Source organism: Ictidomys tridecemlineatus, chromosome 8, assembly GCF_052094955.1.
Source record: "Ictidomys tridecemlineatus isolate mIctTri1 chromosome 8, mIctTri1.hap1, whole genome shotgun sequence".
Classification (NCBI taxonomy): domain Eukaryota; kingdom Metazoa; phylum Chordata; class Mammalia; order Rodentia; family Sciuridae; genus Ictidomys; species Ictidomys tridecemlineatus.
Genome location: NC_135484.1, coordinates 97663466 through 97681721, shown reverse-complemented (window position 1 = coordinate 97681721; position 18256 = coordinate 97663466). Strand labels below are relative to the sequence as shown.

The following is an 18256-nucleotide window of genomic DNA, read 5'->3' as shown; positions in this document are numbered from 1 at the left end:
AGGGCACACGCGTGTATACATCCATTAAGGGTGTTGGCTGCACCCTGCAGAGCCTGCCTGAGGGAATGGGTGGAACCTCTTTTAAAGCTGGCAGGCCCTAGACCGCAGATGCTCAGAATTTATTGTGGGAAGCATCACCAATTGAACAATTGCTGAAAGGGATTGCGTAGATGGAGACAAACCACACCTCTGGTACTGACTCAGTGATGTCTTTTGTGATTATGCTCTCGAGTTTATTACTTTATAACTAACTTTGGGGTGGATTAATTAATTTTATTATTTCTATTATATGCCTTCCTGCTACCACATCCCCTCACAATTTACAGTGGAGGTTCTTTCATTGAGTGTTTTCTTGACCAATCTTAACTTGTAGCAACTGAAGTACTAGCGTCCCATTCAGCTACATTAAACCATACGGAGTTTCCAAGGTGTAACATTGTTGTACATTTGCCTCTGCAGAATTTTGTGGTGAAACTGTGATTCCAGTAAGGAAGATCTCTTCTAAAACTTACATCTGCTTGGAGGATATCTTTTAAAAAGGCCCCACTTAATTTAACTAATTATTTGTAAAATTACAAGTTTTCCTTGTCTAGCTAGTTAGGTAAGTTTACATGTTTGTCCCTTTGCAAAATGTGAGTGTCCCAGGCATGTTTCACAATTCAGGTCTGTTAAACACAATGCTATTGTTAATTCTAAATGTTTATGTGTTCACTTGATTTATCATCTGAAAGTGGGATGTGTTTTAGAACTTTGTTGGTGAACCTATCATTTGAAAATCAAAATATATCCCTCCTCATGGAATCAGTTCTAAGTAGAGCCTATCTTTAAGGATACCCTGGATAAAATTTTGTTCAAATAGCACCTAAACTCCACCAAAATCAAAACCACTAACATTTCTCTGAGAAAATGTGTTGGAGCCTTCAGAGGGAACATACTTCCTTTTGAGGAGGGCTGGCAGGCATGAGCACTATATAGAGAGATCCCAGAACACAGGGTAGAAAAAGATTCCCAGGAGGGTGGGCCCTGCTAGTCTTTGGCAGACTGAGTGCTGTAATCTGCTGAGACAGGAGCTAGGGGAAATGGGAGACTCCAGCAAAAAGAATATGTGTGGAGATGGAATAGAGTGGGATCTGTTTGCTGGAGATCAGGGAGAAGGGTGCCTTAAGGAGTCAGAGGACTAATGGAAGTGGAGCTGTGGGATTGGGGAAGTCAAAGATGTTTTTTATTGGTTTGATGCTGTGGATGATGGTTTGGGTTAGAGAGAGGATATAAGGGGTATTTGTGGGGCAGTCTGTGTAGGGAAGTTCTTGAATTACATGATTGTGGATGATAGGAGGAAACTTTTCCTCTGGGAACATCTAATTACTACCCAATTTGTATTTTGCTTTATTTTTGCACTGTCCTCACATATGGGATAAGACATGCCCTAAGGGCTTGTACAATTTATATTTTGAACTGTGTGTCCAGTTTTCTATGGACTCCCCATCTCTGGGGAAGACAAACTCGTAATGATCTGCCTCTCATGCATACTGGTGTAGGGTAAAGTGTATTCTCTGTCTTAGTAGCAGGAACCTATTTTAAAGAGCATTTGTATAGAAGTGTTGTAATAACGATGTCTAATAGCTATAACTTGTGTTCTTTTATGCATTAAACAGTTGAATTCGTTAAGCAGAGTTATTCATTAAACAGAGTAATTCACCATGAGATGCCAAGCAGTGTGTTTCCCACTATGGTTAGGAAGCTAACAAGATTCTGTTCCTGGACCTCAGGAAGATCCCAATTTATAGATCTAAAAATAATTATAAATACACACAGAAATAAATACAGCAGGTTCTCATATTTATTATTTCCTTCATATTTTCTGAAGGCCCTATCCTATATTTTGTATGCTTATTAATTATTTATGAAATTGGATATTAGCAGATCTGGGTTAGTCATGATTTTGGACAAAATACTTCTGTCAGCCTCTCAGGTTTTCCAGTCTTATTGTGAAAAGTTTGGAGTATGCAAAAGCTACATTGTCCCACTCTGCTCTGAAATTCTCTGTGATCACTTCTTATTGAGGGTACCATAACATAATGTTAACTAAGGTCTCCCCATAGTATCACTGGGAAGCTCATTATTTTCACTTCTATTGTCGTATTTTCATTTCAAAGGGTTTTAGTTCTCTAGTTAACATCAGGCTGTTTCTCTGAATGTATAAACATTATCCACTGGGGGCAGAAAAGGCAATTTTCAAAACACTAAAGAATGACATCTTCCATCCCAGTGGCTGTGATAGAATCATTCAACCTGGGGTGTTTGTCTGGGCTGTCATATATATATGCATGTGCAAACGATGATGACTTTAATTCTTAACAGCACATTGCCCCAAATACTTGGTCTCATCTGACTCATTCAGCAGCTGTTTCCTGATGTTTTAAAATAATTGTATTTTCCTCAAATAACATAACTTCTGAATTATTTGCTACAAAAGGGTGCAGAATAGCCAAGTTGTTTTTATAGTAACAATTGACACTGTCCCCCTGTGATTTTTTTCCCTCATTCTCAGCCCTTTCTTTCTTTTCATATTTCGTGACCTTGCTTATTCTTTGTATCCATCCCCTAGTTGATCCTTCTTGTTCATTCTCCTCCTTTCTATATCCCCTTGATGCTTCTCTTTTATTACTTTCTTTTAACTTCATTTTCCTCCCTTTTCATTCATTTTTATTTTTCTACTCATGCATTTCTTTTTCCCCTCTTTCCCATGTCTGTTTTTCTGCTCACCTATTTAAAGTTCTTTATTTCTGTCATTTCAATTTCTGGGATTATAGCTCAGTTGGTAGAGTTCGTGTCTCAAATGCACAAAACCCTAGCTTCAATCCCTAGCACCCGCCCCCACCCACATGGACAAAAGTTCTACCTTAAAATATTGTACGCTTCTAAAAAAATCTATAAAACTAAAACAATGGAAAGTTAAATAATAAAAATATATTATATGGGTGATTTTATTCCTTAATAAATAAAATATATTATCAATGAATTATAGTATTCAGTAATATACTTCTAGCATTTTATATATATTTAAGAATTATTTCTTTATTTCACAATAGAACATGATTACAATGATCATCTGGTGGAGACTAAAGATTTGCTTCTTTGGACATGTTCAGTGGGTTCCATCTTTGCTTCAGTTATATTCACCTTATGAGATAAATATCTGTAAAGTCAGGACTCTATAATTTTTCCATTTTCCTGGAACTTATAAGGTCAAGTTATATTATTATATTCAAGTAAATGTATAAATAAGGCAGTGAAAAGAAAAAAATGATATTATAGAAAGGCTATGATAAGCTGACAGCTCCAGTATGCAGTAAGTAGAAATGTTTGATAATTGATGGATTAAACAGAAATTATCAAGAGAAAAGCATTCTGAGTGTCAGTGTCTATGTAAAAAAGTCCAGGCTATTCAAAGGTCAAAAGAAATGAGTACAAGGACACTTATACATATAATTTAACCTTTCTTTTTAAAATGTGTCAGTAGGAAAAGAATACTGAAGAAAATTAAAATTATAGTGTGTATCTATACTTTCTGTTCATGTCAAGCAAACAAACAAACAAACAAACAAAACCCCTAAACACACACACACAAAAACCCCACCAAAGTCTATATACATTGAAAGCAACATAGAAAGTGCTTTATTTGCAAAAGCATTGATTTATGCAATAGTAGGCCAATTCATGTGTGCTCAGATCCAAATATATTATCTGGGATGTCAGTCACCTTAGGTTTGTTCTCAGAACCATGACTCAGAGCCCTGTTATTAATGCAGGGTCTTTACATTGAAATTCTGTATTTTGTTTATAGAGTAAAATTACTCCCATTTATCTTGTTAAACCTTGTATGTAGAAGACTTCGAACAATAAATTTTAGAAAAAGAGTAAAACCTCTCCAGCATCATTGGATCCAAATTGTGATTCAAGAAAGTTGAGACATGGGCCCCTGAACATGCGAAATAGGTGTATGGAGGTACCACATATACACAACTTGATAAAATCATTGATCATCTGAGTTAGACTAATCAGTATTTTTATTTTGATGTAATAGCACATTCATGCCATTCTCCCCCAAATAATTCAGTTTATTCTATGTACATTTTGAATGAGTAAGTTTCTTATTTGTATAGTGGATTGTTAAAACTGAAGCAAAGGCTGATTATTTTAGATGACATAATCAATCATGACACCATGGGAAGGGTGCCAAGGGGAGTTTTCATATAAGCATATGTAATGTGGTAGGAACTGAGAAGTATTAGCCACATGTCTTTGGGGTAAGCTAAATTGAAATACAAAGAGAAGAGGCTTGCGTTTGAAATCACTTAAAGCTTCGGGCTGCAAAGGAGTGGAAAAAAGAGCAAGATTTACACACACATAGGTAAAATGTGCAGAGCAGAAAACAACCAGTGTTAGGTACACTATTGTGTGGCCAAACCATTCCCTTTTCCCTCACTGTAACACTGACCTAGGCCTTGAGGATAAATGAAAGTGAAACAAGGGAGCTGCCAGGTGCACTCTCTGGTGTAGGTGTGGTTTAGGCAACTGTGACTAGCATCAGCTTTGTTTCAACATTACCTTCCAGTCTCCCAGGGTAGCCTCCCTCTCAGGATCCCAGGTTGCTGTTCATCATAATCCACAAACTGCAGAAATACATTTATATAAATCCAGCAACATTTTATACATTTAAAAGATGGATTTGTCCTATGCCTATTAATTACCATGTGTGCAAGGACCCTGTAAACACAGGAGAGGAGCCAATGAAGAAGATTATTTGGAGAAGAATGAAAGATTGAACAAGAATGGGCTAGTTCCCAGTCAGATTTTTTTTTTGGGGGGGGAGCTTCTGAGGAGAAAATAAAAACACTTTATTTTAGTTATGACAGCTGTGTCTGCAAACTTGATTAAGAGGGAGCCCTCAGGGAAATGCTTAATAAAGAACTGGTAGACACTGGAGTTGTTTTAGGTATTCTGATTATTTATTGGCTTCTTTACACAAGTTACAACAAAAGTCTTTTAAGGCTAGATATATTGTAACATTTAATATTTTTTTTGTATTCTAATTACATAAATTATTTCTACCTCTACAATTTCCACAAAATTATTTTGTTTTTAAAGTTATTTTAATAGTCTGAGATTACTTTTCTTTCACTACAAATATAACACCTTGACTTTTGATGGATATCACGAGCATAATTAAGCAAAGTATATTTTCTTAAGGCTTATTATTTACACATATTCACTTTTTTTTAATAGATGAGTACACTGCTCTTGTTAAAAGTGGAAAACCATTTTAAGGGTTCATATTGGAGTCTATATTTATTATGTTTCCCTATAGCATTTGTTCTACAAATGTCAACATGCACCAAGAATGACTTTGTTATTTTCTTAAATAGATGCAAAAGGTGGGACAAAAGTGCACATGTTTAACATTTAACTCCATGAGGTACTTGTTACCTGGGGTATTTTTGTCTAAATATATCTTTGCAATAAAATTTTACTAAGTTTCTGAAATTGAAGTTGGAAGATCATTAACCCTATTTACTATGGCATTTGGGAAACTGTGGATGGGTGTTGTGAACTAAGGAGAAGCAGAGGCAAGGCCAAAAAGACAGATCCCTGATTACCTCTGCTTTATAAGTACATGCTGAGAGCAGAACTGAATGTACTTGCCCTATGAGAGAATAGGCTTTATCACGATAGCAGTGAGAGGGCACAGATAAATTAGAATGCACCAACCAATTGAAGCTTTAAGGAGCTTCCATTCTAGTGAGGTAATTCGAGCAAGCAATCAATACCTTTATTATTTCACATAGGAAGATTGTCATTTAAATAAAGTGAAGTGATGGGAGGAGTAAGCACCACAGTGAGGGTGAGTGCTCTTTAAAATAGGTGATCTGGAAGACCTCTCTAAGGAGATGACAGGAGTAATCTTGGGAGGTCAGAAAGGAATGGAAACAAGGAGCATTCCAGGCAGATGGAACTTCCAGTGGGAAGATCCTGGGGTAGGAATTAACTGGGGATGTTAAATGTAAATAAGGAAGCTCTCTTGATATCTAGGGAAGGTATCCACCAGCTGGCTGGATATGTGAGTCCAGAGCTTAGGGAACCAGCTGGATCTGGAGATTTGTGAGCCTCCATGCATCTTAGACTAGAGGAGAGACTTCTGGGGAAGAGTGAAGACAGACAAGAGCAAGGCTCCCATGTTCAAACCTTGACAGTGAGGAAATTTTAAATGCTTTCATGACATTTGAGGGAAATTCTTAGCCTTTCGAAGACCCCAGCACCCAGACTATCTCAGCAATGATTTTCAGACACCATTGGCACTAACAAGAGTTACTATGTAAAAATCACTTCCTCACCAGGTAGTGTTTTTAAGAAAAGGACATCATCCCCTTGCAGGTTTTCCTATTTTTTTTTTGAGTAGGGAGATAATATATTCTTTTTGAAATCATAATCTGGGTTCATAGCTGTGTGATTTATTAGATAAAGTTAACTCTCCACTCTGCTCTGTTTGGTCAAGTTGTAAAATATAGTCTTGTCAACTTCCCAGGGGCTGCTCTGGAATTCGGAGTTCACTCTGATTTCACCTTAATGAAACATCAAACTTCCATAATCATTATTGAACACCCAACTAATCCTTACTTCCCGTTGAAATAAGTATATGTAAAAACAAAACCAACACCAGAAGCACAAGAAAAATGAGTCGTGCTTCACAGCTAATTTGTATCACTTCTCTTGTTGAAACAATAAGACTTAGAGCCTTATTTCATTATGATTAATTTAAATGTACAGAGAGTGTGAAATTACTTTAACATAATTAAGAAATGAAAAATAACTAATTTTCAGGGGAAATCCCCTAAAGATACTTGATATCTCTATTCTTTTGACAAAGTTCCCATTTGAAATTAATATTTGTTTTTTAAATATAGATCTATCAACTTACTGAATTACTTTTACACTACTCAATGCATTTCTAATTATTCCTTCATTTGCCTTTGATAAAGGGGTAGCATTTTTATCACCAAAAAACTAACCTCCATTTAACCTAAACAAATATGTGCTAAAATCCTAAAAAGTTCAGATATTTTAATTTTGTTTAAATGGATGCTTCAACATTTTCTGGCTATCATACTTTAATCACCTCTTATTCTGTTACCTTGAGTTATTAAGGCAGTACTGTAGCTTATCACTTACCAGTTATGGGCTAAATATTCAGGATTGTGCTAAATAGACACAATCACTTCCTTCCCAGAGTTCACAGTCTATGGGGAGAGTAAATGGTACATCTAAATAAAAGCTTCTAAATAAAGATCGGTGATAGGAGCTGGGATTACTGAAGCATCTCCTTACAATGGCTTCAGTAAGACCCCTCAAGGTTGGTGGACACTGTGTCAGCTATGTACAAAGTCCTAATTTAGAGCATCTGGTTAATTTTTTTTCTTTTTATGAGAAAATACTAAATAGCTTTACTTTCTGGATATTCTGTATGTGTTTGTGTGCTGCTCTGTAAGAGTATTAAACTGTTTTACATATAGGATTTCAGATCACCAATTACCATCAATTTAATGCATAAAGAGAGGTGACTATTCTAAAGTCAAAATTAACTATTTAGGTACTTTTTGAAAAAATATTTTTCCGTTTGCAAACTAAGGAAATAAATTGATAAATACTTGTTAAATATAGAAAAGTGAAAAAGAAGTTTTAAAAGTCTCCTGTAGAACCAGCATTGGAATGGAACACCCTCATTCTCTGTGTGCATGTTTTCCTTTTGTTTTAGATGAATTTTCTCCCATTATAATTTTGCTTTTTTGTAGTATTGTAGCCTGCTTGTTACACAGACAGCATCATAACAAGCATTTATACATGCTAGTGAAACTACTAGGGAAGCTTTGACATTCCTGGTTTTTATTTATTATTATTATTATTATTTGTTTAATGATAATAATAATTATTATTATTATCATTATTATTTGTTACTGGCAATTGAGCCCAGAGGTACTTACCCACTGAGCCACATCTCTAGCCATTTTTTATATTTTATTTAGAGACAAGGTTTTCTAAGTTGCTTAGGGCCTCACTAAATTGCTGAAGCTGGCTCTGAACTTGTGATCCTTCTGCCTAAGCCTCCCAAGATGCTAGAATTACAGGCATATGCCACTCTCCCCAGCTATTCTTGGTTTGTATGATTTGAATATGGTGTGTATAATGTCGTTTAGTTAATTTCAAAAACAAACAAATGTACAGCAGGCATTTACAGGTTAGTAACATGTTAACTTGTTCATTCTGTTTTGATCACATGGCCATTCTAGGCTGAGCACAGAGTGACACTGGAGAAGGGCAATAACCTAAGAAGGTTTAGCCCTGCCAATGAGCAGCTTCACAGTTTATACCCTAATAATAGGGAGGCAACTGGACCCTGCCATGAGTTGGGATTATTGGAAGAACTCTGAATGGCAGTTATTGGACCTGAATCTTACCCAGGATGGGCCATTATCTTACTTTAAGTCTGTCCCCTGCTGGACATCAGCTTCCTCACCTGTAAATGTTTAATATGTTTAATTTACATTGTTTTTTCTTCCTTTCTTCATTTTTTTATAACCTAATATATTGTTTCATTAATTAAATGGTTTTTTTATTAAATGCAAAAAAGAAAAAAAACAAAAAAGAAGAAAGTCAACTGGGAAAAATTTGGGAGAGGGTTCATGGGCAGTTTGTTGTCACACCCCTAACTACCTCCTCATCTCCAACTGAAGTTTCTGAACATCTCTTTTGGCAGACAAAAACAAAACAAAACAAACAAACAAACAAAATCCAGCATCTTTAAGCAAAAAAGAACAGGGTCTTTTTTATTTATTCAATAAAACTAGCTTGGCTTAGGACCTCACAATTTTTTTTTTGTAGTTGTTGTTGTTTGTTTGTTGTTTTTGCATTTTTTTAAAATAACCAATGCAAAGTTGAGTGGTTACATCTCATTTAGTATCCATAGAAACCCTTGAGGTCAATAGTGTTACCGTTTTCCTGATGAGGAACATGAGATTTAAAGCCCTGATATAACAGGACTGAGAGGTCTTACAATCAGTAATAGGCAAAACAGAAGTCAAACACTACGCTGTTTTACCCACAGTGTCACTGAGCCAACCTGCAATTTTTCATTGGGTCCTTAAAAATCTACTCTCTATTTTATATAATTGAAAACTACTGTAATGGATATCTCTTAGTGTTCTTTCTGCATTAAACATTTGGATTTCTCAGTGTCATTGCATAATGGGCTCCATACCTGCATAATCCTGTACTTGGATAGTTAAGGTTTTACTTTTTTTGGCGGGGGGGGGGGGAGGCATGTTACTGGGCATTGAACTTAATCACAGAGCCACACCCTTAGCTCTATTTTGTATTTTTCCTTTTTCTGTTTAGAGACAGGGTCTTACTGAGTTGTTTAGAACCTCACTGTTGCTTATGCTGGCTTTGAACTAACAATTCTCCTGTTGCAGCCTATGGAGCCGCTGGGATTACAGGCGTGAGCCACCACACCTAGTGGATAGTTTACCTTTAAATTTCTCCTAGCTGAATTCAATGCTGTTTATGTTTGTTTATTATCTCACTACATTAACATGATTTTGATTATTCTGATATATAAGAAATATGTGTTCTTCTACACATTTACCAGTGCATTTCCATTTATTCATCCAAACAATTATTATCGATACTGATCAAGCTCAGACTCAGAATGGCACACGTTAGCTCAGCAGCTCTATCAGGATGCCCATGTCCCATTCACTGTCGCTTCTGGAATGCTGATATTATGATAAAATGTAATTCAAGAATAATTTAAGTGTCAGTAAAAGAGTAATTTACCTTACTTTCACTTGCATTTTAAACCATGCATTGAGAAATCCTTTATAATTTGACCATCCAACATTAGCTTTCCCAGTCAGTAAACAGATTTTTCTCAAAAATTTGTTTATAGGAATATACTTCCAAATGACAGTGAAATATTATGTTTTAATGTCATTAACATTTATTTGAGACCTTTTCCATGTGATACCAGAAATTTCTGGAGTTTTTTTTAGGGATGGTAAATGTATTGAATGACAGCCAATATAGACAAATCCTGAAATTATATTGGTGTGAAAGTGATATTGCTAATCTATCATTTTACAATTTAAAAATCTAGGAAATTAAGAAACAATAAATCTTGAGCAAATGGATTTCCCACTTGGGTTTTGTAAAATGAATTGGAGGAATATAGGTCTGTTTTTTTTTCCATGAGCTTACTTCTATTTTTAAGGCAGTTGTACCATAACATTCTTCTGGTGATCCATCCATGCATGAGTTTGTACCAGCACCAGGTGACAGAGTGCACCATGTAGACTTGTAGTCATGCATTCTTCAGTCTGCTGAAAATTGTGCTGGGGATGACTGTCATCTCTGTTCTTGGGCCATTTTCTCATGCATCTCATGCCAGCTTAGACTCTTAATGAGTTTGGAAGTCAAAATTAGATATCAATTTGTATTTGATAGCTAGAGTATTATAGTAAATTTTTAATTTAGTTGTATCTTCTTTCATGTTTTAATTGTCATCTTAAATTTCTGGTAATCAAATTTGAAGACAAACACTATCTTGGCAGCTAAAAAAATTGAAAATAGAAGAGATCTGTGACTTTCAACTGTTGTGGGTCATAGGTTATGATTTTATAAGGCAGTTGTTTTGAAGCAAAGCAAAAGTGTGAAACTGACTTTTTCTTATTTGAAATGCTTTTTATAGTTTATTATGACTTAATCTTAACTTGATTATATCTGCAAAAGACCCTGTTCCCAAATAAGGTCAGTGTTGCAGGTAGCGAATGACTTCAGTGCCTCTTGCTGGGGCACAATTCAGAGTCCTAATAGTATTCAGTAGTGGAAGAGTAACAGCCTAAGATAAATTGAGGAAGGGACTGCAACAATATTTGTATCTTTTTTATCCTTTTTGCCATTGTTTTCAAAGACCTGCCTCAGGCTATTTGTGAGAAATTTGTAGCTTCTCTTTGGAGCATTTTCCCACTAACTTATTATTTCAGAAGTCTTCTCAGTATATCTTCTCAGACCAGAAACTAAACAAACAAACAAACCCCCCAAACCCATAACTAGTTTTGTTTTATGGCATTTGCAGATAAAAAGAGGTTCCAAATTGTATGCCATTGCTAAGGGTATGACACAAAAATTTCACCTTTTTTGACTTTAAAAAAATTTCTTCTGATCACACTTCTATTTGCAAAGCAGTTGTACTATAACATTGTGAAAATCTTTATAGTAATTATAATGTAACATTGTGAAAATGTAAAATAGTTATAACAGCAGAATACGTAATATTAAAAGTTAAGCACCTGAACTGCATTCCTTCGTTTATACCATAGAATGATCCAGTGAGGTGAAGACTATTCTATTACTCTTCTTCCTCCATATCTCCAAACTGAGTCTTGATGAAGTGTAGGTATTTTATCTGAGAGCTTCATGGTAACTGGTGAAGAAGGGTTTGAATCTGACAGTTCTGCCCTATATAAGCTATCATCCTCTATGCTGGTCCATCTCTCTGCCTCTTCCCCCACCCCCAATCTTTGTGAAATTTTGTATCTATATGATATTTTACTTAAATTTTTTGAGATACTTGTGGATTCACAGTTGAGGGGAATAATAGAGAAAGATTCCTTTTATTCTTTACTTTGTTACTCTCACTGATAACATCATGCAAAATGGTAATATGGTATCCCAGCCAGTATATTTGCATTGATACCATCAAAAAATGCAACAAAAATTGCTCTTGTGGCCCTTTTGCAGCCACATGTATCTCTCCCCCGCCACAGCCCTCCCTTCTTCCTTAGCAACCACTAATCTGATCTCCTTTCTGTACTGCTGTGATCTCAAGAATGGAACATAGCCTTTGGGATTTGTGTTTTTGTTTGTTTGTTTGTTTGTTTTTAATCACTGTGTTCCCCAGAGGGAGGTTAATCTGGGTTAATCCAGACTGTTGGATGGATCAGCAGATCAGCAGTCTGTTTTATTCCTGAATGGTATATTAAAATATGCGTATACCACTGTGTAATATTAAGGGACTTCTAACTTGTTTCCAGGTTTTTGCCGTTACAAATAGAGTTTCAGTGAAATCACTGGAAAAATTTTTGAGTAAAGATAAGTTTAGTGAATCCCAAGAATGAGATTGCTATAACGTTTTTGGAGTTTCTTGTTTAGTTTTATAAATGAAACTGCCAAAGTGTTTCTCAATGAAGTCCCTGAGTTGAATTGAAATGCATGTTTTTCTTTTTTTCTAGGACTCATTCTTTATTATTTATATTTAAAGAATGTAGTTTTTGGAATTTCTACTTGCCAAAAGTGACCCTAAAGATACTGTATCAAATTCAGTTTACAATGTTTTTGAGGCATGTCTTCTTAAGACTGTTTTCCTCCTACCCCAACCCAGAATACATCACTTTTTTTGTGGATAAGCCCAGTGGTCTGTTCAACTATTTATCATAGTGAGGTAATATTTTTCTTTAGTCATTAACTCTGTGTTAAAAGAAAATATATTTTCTACTTATGATTTAAATAGTTATTAGTAAACTGATACTTTAGTTTTCTAAATTTAAAGCAACACCTAATTTTGTCCTATAATAAGCCTTCTAAATTTTCAGTGAAAGTACACAAGTTCTATTACTTTCTTGTTCTCCATTAAAATTAATTTTTGGATGTTCCCTTCACAAGAATCCCTTGTAAACAGCTCTTGTGGTAAATGGGTGTCTCTGCACAATGTCTAGAGTACAGCCTTACCCACAGGACCAATACCATATGTGTTTATTTCTTAACTCTTGTACATAATGTCTTAACTCAATGCTCAGTGTTGCTATGATTTTCCTATATTGTGTTTAATGGCACCTGCATTGACTATTTGATTTTACACATAGTTTAGGAGTGCATTTTTTAGAGTTGCAGAATATTTATTTGTAAGTAATGTTCATAAATGAAAATAATTTTTAAATCATTGTATATACTTTAACTTCCAATTAGGTAACAGGCATTTAACATTACATATTATGGGAAATCAAAGTTAAAATATAAAAGTTAAGAAATAAGTGCTCAGTCAGAAAATTTGAAGTTTTTAAAAAATGAATGACCAGTAAGTAACCTACCACTTTTAATAATTACAAATAATAGTGTGTTTTTTTTATGTATTTCTTTATTTTTGTGTGTAACCACTGTTCTTCCAGTTTGGGATGGAATTATCAAAGGAAAACTACACTAAATCTTAGGAAGGTAAATAAGTATATGGATTGATTCTGTTAAATGATCATGAACTTTGTTAACAATGAGCATTACGTGCAGAAGAGAACTTTAATGTTGAAAATGTTATGAATTAGTAAGATATCATGTTGTCTTAGTTCATTTTCTGTTGCTATCATAAAATACCCCAAGTTGGGTATTTTAATAAGAAAATAGGTTATTTAGCTCACAGTTTGGAAGATCCAAAAGCATGGCATTGGTACCCGCTCTGCTGAGCTCCTCATGCTGTGTCCCTTCATGATGAAGTGGAAAGGGAAAGTCAGCCTGTGTGGGAGAGAGAGGCGAGGGGAGGCTGACCTGCTTTATAACAATCCAGGCTAGTGGTAAGGATTTCAATTCCACAAAAACTAACTCATTCCCATGGCATGTTATCCCGTCTCAAGAGAAATAACCCAGTCTCTAGAAAAAGACCTCAATTCATTCATGAGGGTAGTTCAACTGTGCTGTAATCACCTTCCCCAGGCTTTACCTTACACAGTACCCAACACCTGCCAATACTGTAATAGCTAGGACAAGTTTCCAGCAGGAACATTTGACAAACACCATAGCACATGTGTGTGAGGTGAGCCATGTGATGAGTCCTCATCATTGACTGTGTTGATATTTTGGGCCAGATAATTCCTAATTGTGGGTGTCTGTCCTGTACAGCAGCAACATTCCTGAGCCAGGAGTTTTACCAGGAGTACCCCTCCCTGCAAGTGTTTACATTTTAAAACACCTTCAGGTATTGCCCCCTGGGGGCAAATCTCCCCTGTAGAAAAACCACTGAATTTGAATGAAATGTGGTTTGGAACAAGTTAGCACCTCTTGCAATGCCGAGAAACACATACATGTTTCAGCATGTGTCCCTGGTGGTTGTCAACAGATTACCCTAATTTTAATTAGGTAATAAAATAAATTTTATCTTTCTACACCAGAGCTTACACACTAACAGATGAGCTAGGTGCTCCTCCTCTTGCCCTTGGAGGCCAGCCTGGTTCTGCCAATTTTTGTCAAATCAGTGTTTGTAGTACATCATAGAGTTATATTTTGTTTGAACCTCATAATGGAAATCATGACTTCAAAAGATTGAAAAGTCTCTTATCTGACTGAGATAATGTCCACTCCAGTATCTCACACAGTGAAGTCCTCAGTGAATGATTGGATGAAAAACATTTCGTGAGTGTTGTATGGGATTGAGCAGGAGTTTGGATAGGTAGATTTTGATTTCTAAGAGAAATTTCTGATTTATCTTTGATGTCCTAAATTTCCCACCTATACACTGTTCAGTCACTATATTTCAGATTTTTTTTTTTTTTCATTTAAACCTTCTCTTGAATATTTGTGTCACTTTCTACCAGGTATTTGAACACTGACTGAGCTAAGTATCTCTGCTCCAGTCCCCAGCCACTGCCAAACTAATTGTTTGAAAAATAAGTTTTGCTGAATTGAAAGATCTCCTAGTCCCTCTATACCTGTCTCCATCTTATCTGTTAAACTTTATCTCTTACTCCTGGTAAAAGAAAGCTATTCAGCATACCAGATTTTCCCCCTGATTCCTTAATACACATGCTCAATTCTGTTCTCTGCGGTTGCTTATGTTTTTAGCCTTACATGGAATGAAAATGTTTCTTCCTGTCACCTGATCGTCCTCTTACTCATAGCTCTTGGTTGTATGAAATTCCCTCTGGCACAAGGCTATTCATACCTCCTGTACTCCATATTTATCTCTACTTGCTTTTTGTTCTTAAAGCACTGATATAGGCATTAATTAATTAATATGAATGCATACTCATTTTGGTTCTTAGTAATAAATGACTTTGTTCAAGATGATAACTAATGTTTTTTTGTGTGCATTTTGCCAGCCCACCTCACCTAATTAGTAAAATTCCTGGAAGACAGGTGTTTTGTGCTTTTTACATTTTTTAGCATATTATTATATGCATAACAAGTATTCAGTAGTGACTCACACTAATGGCTATTCAGACATGGACTGTATTTTAATTCTGTTTTAAAGGGGCTTGTAGAAACTGATAACTACCATGTATGGTCCCAGATTTAAGTTGAGAATTTCTGAGTGTATTGAGAAAACAGGTGTATTATCTTAGATGAGAAACTGGAAGTAGAGATGCCTTGAAAAAGGAAAATGAAATGACAGTTTTTAAAATAAATGTGTTTAACTGTAAGGGATATATATGAATTGCAGTGCTATTAATGTCATTATGGAGGTGAAATGCATGGCAGTTTGAGCTGCTGGTAATGTAAACGAATAGATGTAAAAATAGTAGTCGACATGTTTAATAAGGTATTTGAATACAGAGTTCTGACTGATCTTGATTTTCTTTTTTTCAAACACTCAGATACCTCTCGCAAATGGACATTTGAAGGTGCCATTGTCATATTCTTGCAAGCATGGAGACCTCATCGATGCTCTCCTCACTGAATGAGGAGTGTAAATCTGACAACTACATTGAACCTCACTATAAGGAATGGTATCGAGTGGCCGTTGATACCCTGATTGAACATGGATTAGAAGCATACCAAGAATTTCTTTCAAAGGAACGAGTTGCAGACTTCCTAGCTGAGGAGGAAATCAATTACATTTTGAAAAATGTTCAGAAGGTGGCACAAAGTGCAGCGCATGGTACTGATAATTCCTATGACGATACCTCATCTTCAGGGACTTACTGGCCCATTGAGTCTGATGTGGAAGCTCCAAATCTTGATTTAGGCTGGCCATATGTTATGCCTGGACTCTTAGGGGGCACCCATATAGATCTCCTCTTTCATCCGCCAAGAGCACACCTGCTTACAATAAAGGAAACTATTAGGAAGATGATAAAAGAAGCAAGAAAGGTAATCATATTTTTATTTTGAAATGAAAAAATTTGATATGTAGAAAATCACAGTGAGTACATAGATATGTATGTTAATAAAGGGATTTCTGTACATACAGGCCATGGCGATTATTTTCAGGAAGTCTACCTACAGATACACTTCCCATTTAATGCATGCATTTGGGAGAGAGGCAGTAGGGCCCAGCTAACGGGGGTAATTTCTTTCTCTTCATAACATACTCAAGAAGCCTTCTGCCCTTGAATATTAAGGTATGGGGACTGGGAATAAGATAATTTGACACTTTTATAAGTCTAAAGCACTTAAAGATTTCTTAACTTTTGAAAAAAGAAATATATTGGTGGATACGGTCAAGTTTTTTATTGTTACAAAGTAGACTAAATACTGATTGTTGCTCTGGATATGGCTTATGCTATTATATAAACTATAATTTCACTTATCTGTTTTCTGAGTTATATGGAAACAATATAAAAATCAACATGATAATGTGATATTCTAAAGTAATATTCTGAGGTACTTGGCTTTTCAGGTCCTTAGTGCTCTTTATCAAATATTCATATTGGCTTATAAATTTCACAGATCCTTTTTTAGAGCTCAGAAGAAGCTGTAGAAATACTCAGTTTATCAGTAAAAGTTATTGGAAGTTGATTTTGTTTTCAGTGGTTTTCTTTTTCTTGTATGTCCTGAGCACCATGAAGGCACTTTGAAGAATCCAGCAGATTTCCCAAGCACAACTAAAGTTTTAAAGTGTTTTAACAAAAAAAAAAATGATGATTTTAAATCACAAAGTACATATTAGTTACAGAGACTTGGATATGAAACCTTAGATCTGAAAGGGACCTTAGGAAGGGCACATATATATCACTGCTTTCTTCTACTCAGCAAGACACAGAAATGTTTGAAAAAATATAGTTTATGGAGTATGGAAATAGAGGGCCCTTGGAGTCCTCAATAACATGACAGTTTGCAAAACAGACTGCTAAAATTCTATCAGTTTCCGGAGACACAGTGTTCTGAGGCTAATGTCAAAGGTAGGCTTCACAAAAGTAAAGTGATATTTTCCTCCAGATTTTTTGAACTCAGATAATGTGTCTTTTAGCTAGGTTAACTCCTTGAGCAGTATTTTCTTAATGAAATGACTAATCTCTATTTTTAGTTGTTAAAAGTTAGCTATAGAATCAGACATACAGAAGATGACCAGATGTTGTTTGAATGAAGTAAACTGTCAGTTCAATTTTCTGAATTGAATCTTTAATATTCTTAAAACTATCTTGTGTTCTGTGAACCAAGTATACAATTGTAGTTTTTAAAAAACAGAAAATTCAAGAATGCATATGAGTACTTCTAAATACAAAATATATATTGAGGGCAAACTTTGTTAACTTCTGTTAAGGACATAATATGCATTTCAATCTCAATGTTGAGGGAAAATTGGAAACCTACCCGTACAGTTTAAGACTGCACTCAGGTGACTTAGTAGGTATGCACATATCAGCCTACACCAGAGCTAATCTCCATTAGGACATTGCATTTTTATGATGTCTAGTAGACATAATGCAGGAAATATCATATTTTGAGGATAACACTCATTTAAAACTAAATGTTAGTTATGACCTTTTTATGTGTTTTTCTTTCTAATGTGGCACTGTGTATTAATAAGCCTCTAAAAGTAATATCCTCTACCTGGTCATTTTCTACTGAGAACTCCTACTTAAATTAGCAACAGAGGAAATTGAAGTTCCATACTGTAAAACAATGTAGTGTTCTGCTTTTCTTCTATAAAATTAGAGTGCATAAAAGAGGAAAGAGAATTTTATTTTGTTCATTTTATATATACATATCCAAGCTGAATTAAAAAGAATATTATTTGGTCTTATAAATCAAATATATCACAGTTGAAATCATAACAGATCATCACTTTGTTGTTATTGCTGTTTTTCAAAAGTATTGGGGAATATGTGAGTATCTACCCAGATGCAGTAAATATTAAAGTCAAATTGACTGTATACACATGTAATGCTTATTTCTCAAGTATTTTGCAGGTTTCTTCATATGTCACTATGTGTATTTA

The 18256-nt window shown here is 35.2% G+C and overlaps 1 protein-coding gene and 1 long non-coding RNA gene across 6 annotated transcripts in view; one reads left to right on the top strand and one right to left on the bottom strand.

Moving 5' to 3' along the window:
* The window catches only part of LOC144366175 (uncharacterized), a 100778-nt gene that overhangs the window by 50469 nt on the left and 32053 nt on the right, over window positions 1-18256 (bottom strand). For 2 of the 5 annotated variants that reach the window (XR_013425092.1, XR_013425094.1), the window contains exon 4: window positions 16018-16134. This is a non-coding gene — a long non-coding RNA (uncharacterized LOC144366175). Of the gene's footprint in view, window positions 1-13226; window positions 13615-15611; window positions 16135-18256 lie in introns of those variants that run through there. The other 3 variants (XR_013425091.1, XR_013425089.1, XR_013425093.1) reach the window with 2 other exon arrangements.
* The window catches only part of Fam83b (family with sequence similarity 83 member B), a 61736-nt gene continuing 59221 nt past the window's right edge, over window positions 15742-18256 (top strand). Inside the window, exon 1 of the mRNA XM_040282827.2 lies at window positions 15742-16185. Within this exon, the coding sequence (XP_040138761.2) occupies window positions 15742-16185 (444 nt within the window). The remainder of the gene's footprint in view (window positions 16186-18256) is intronic.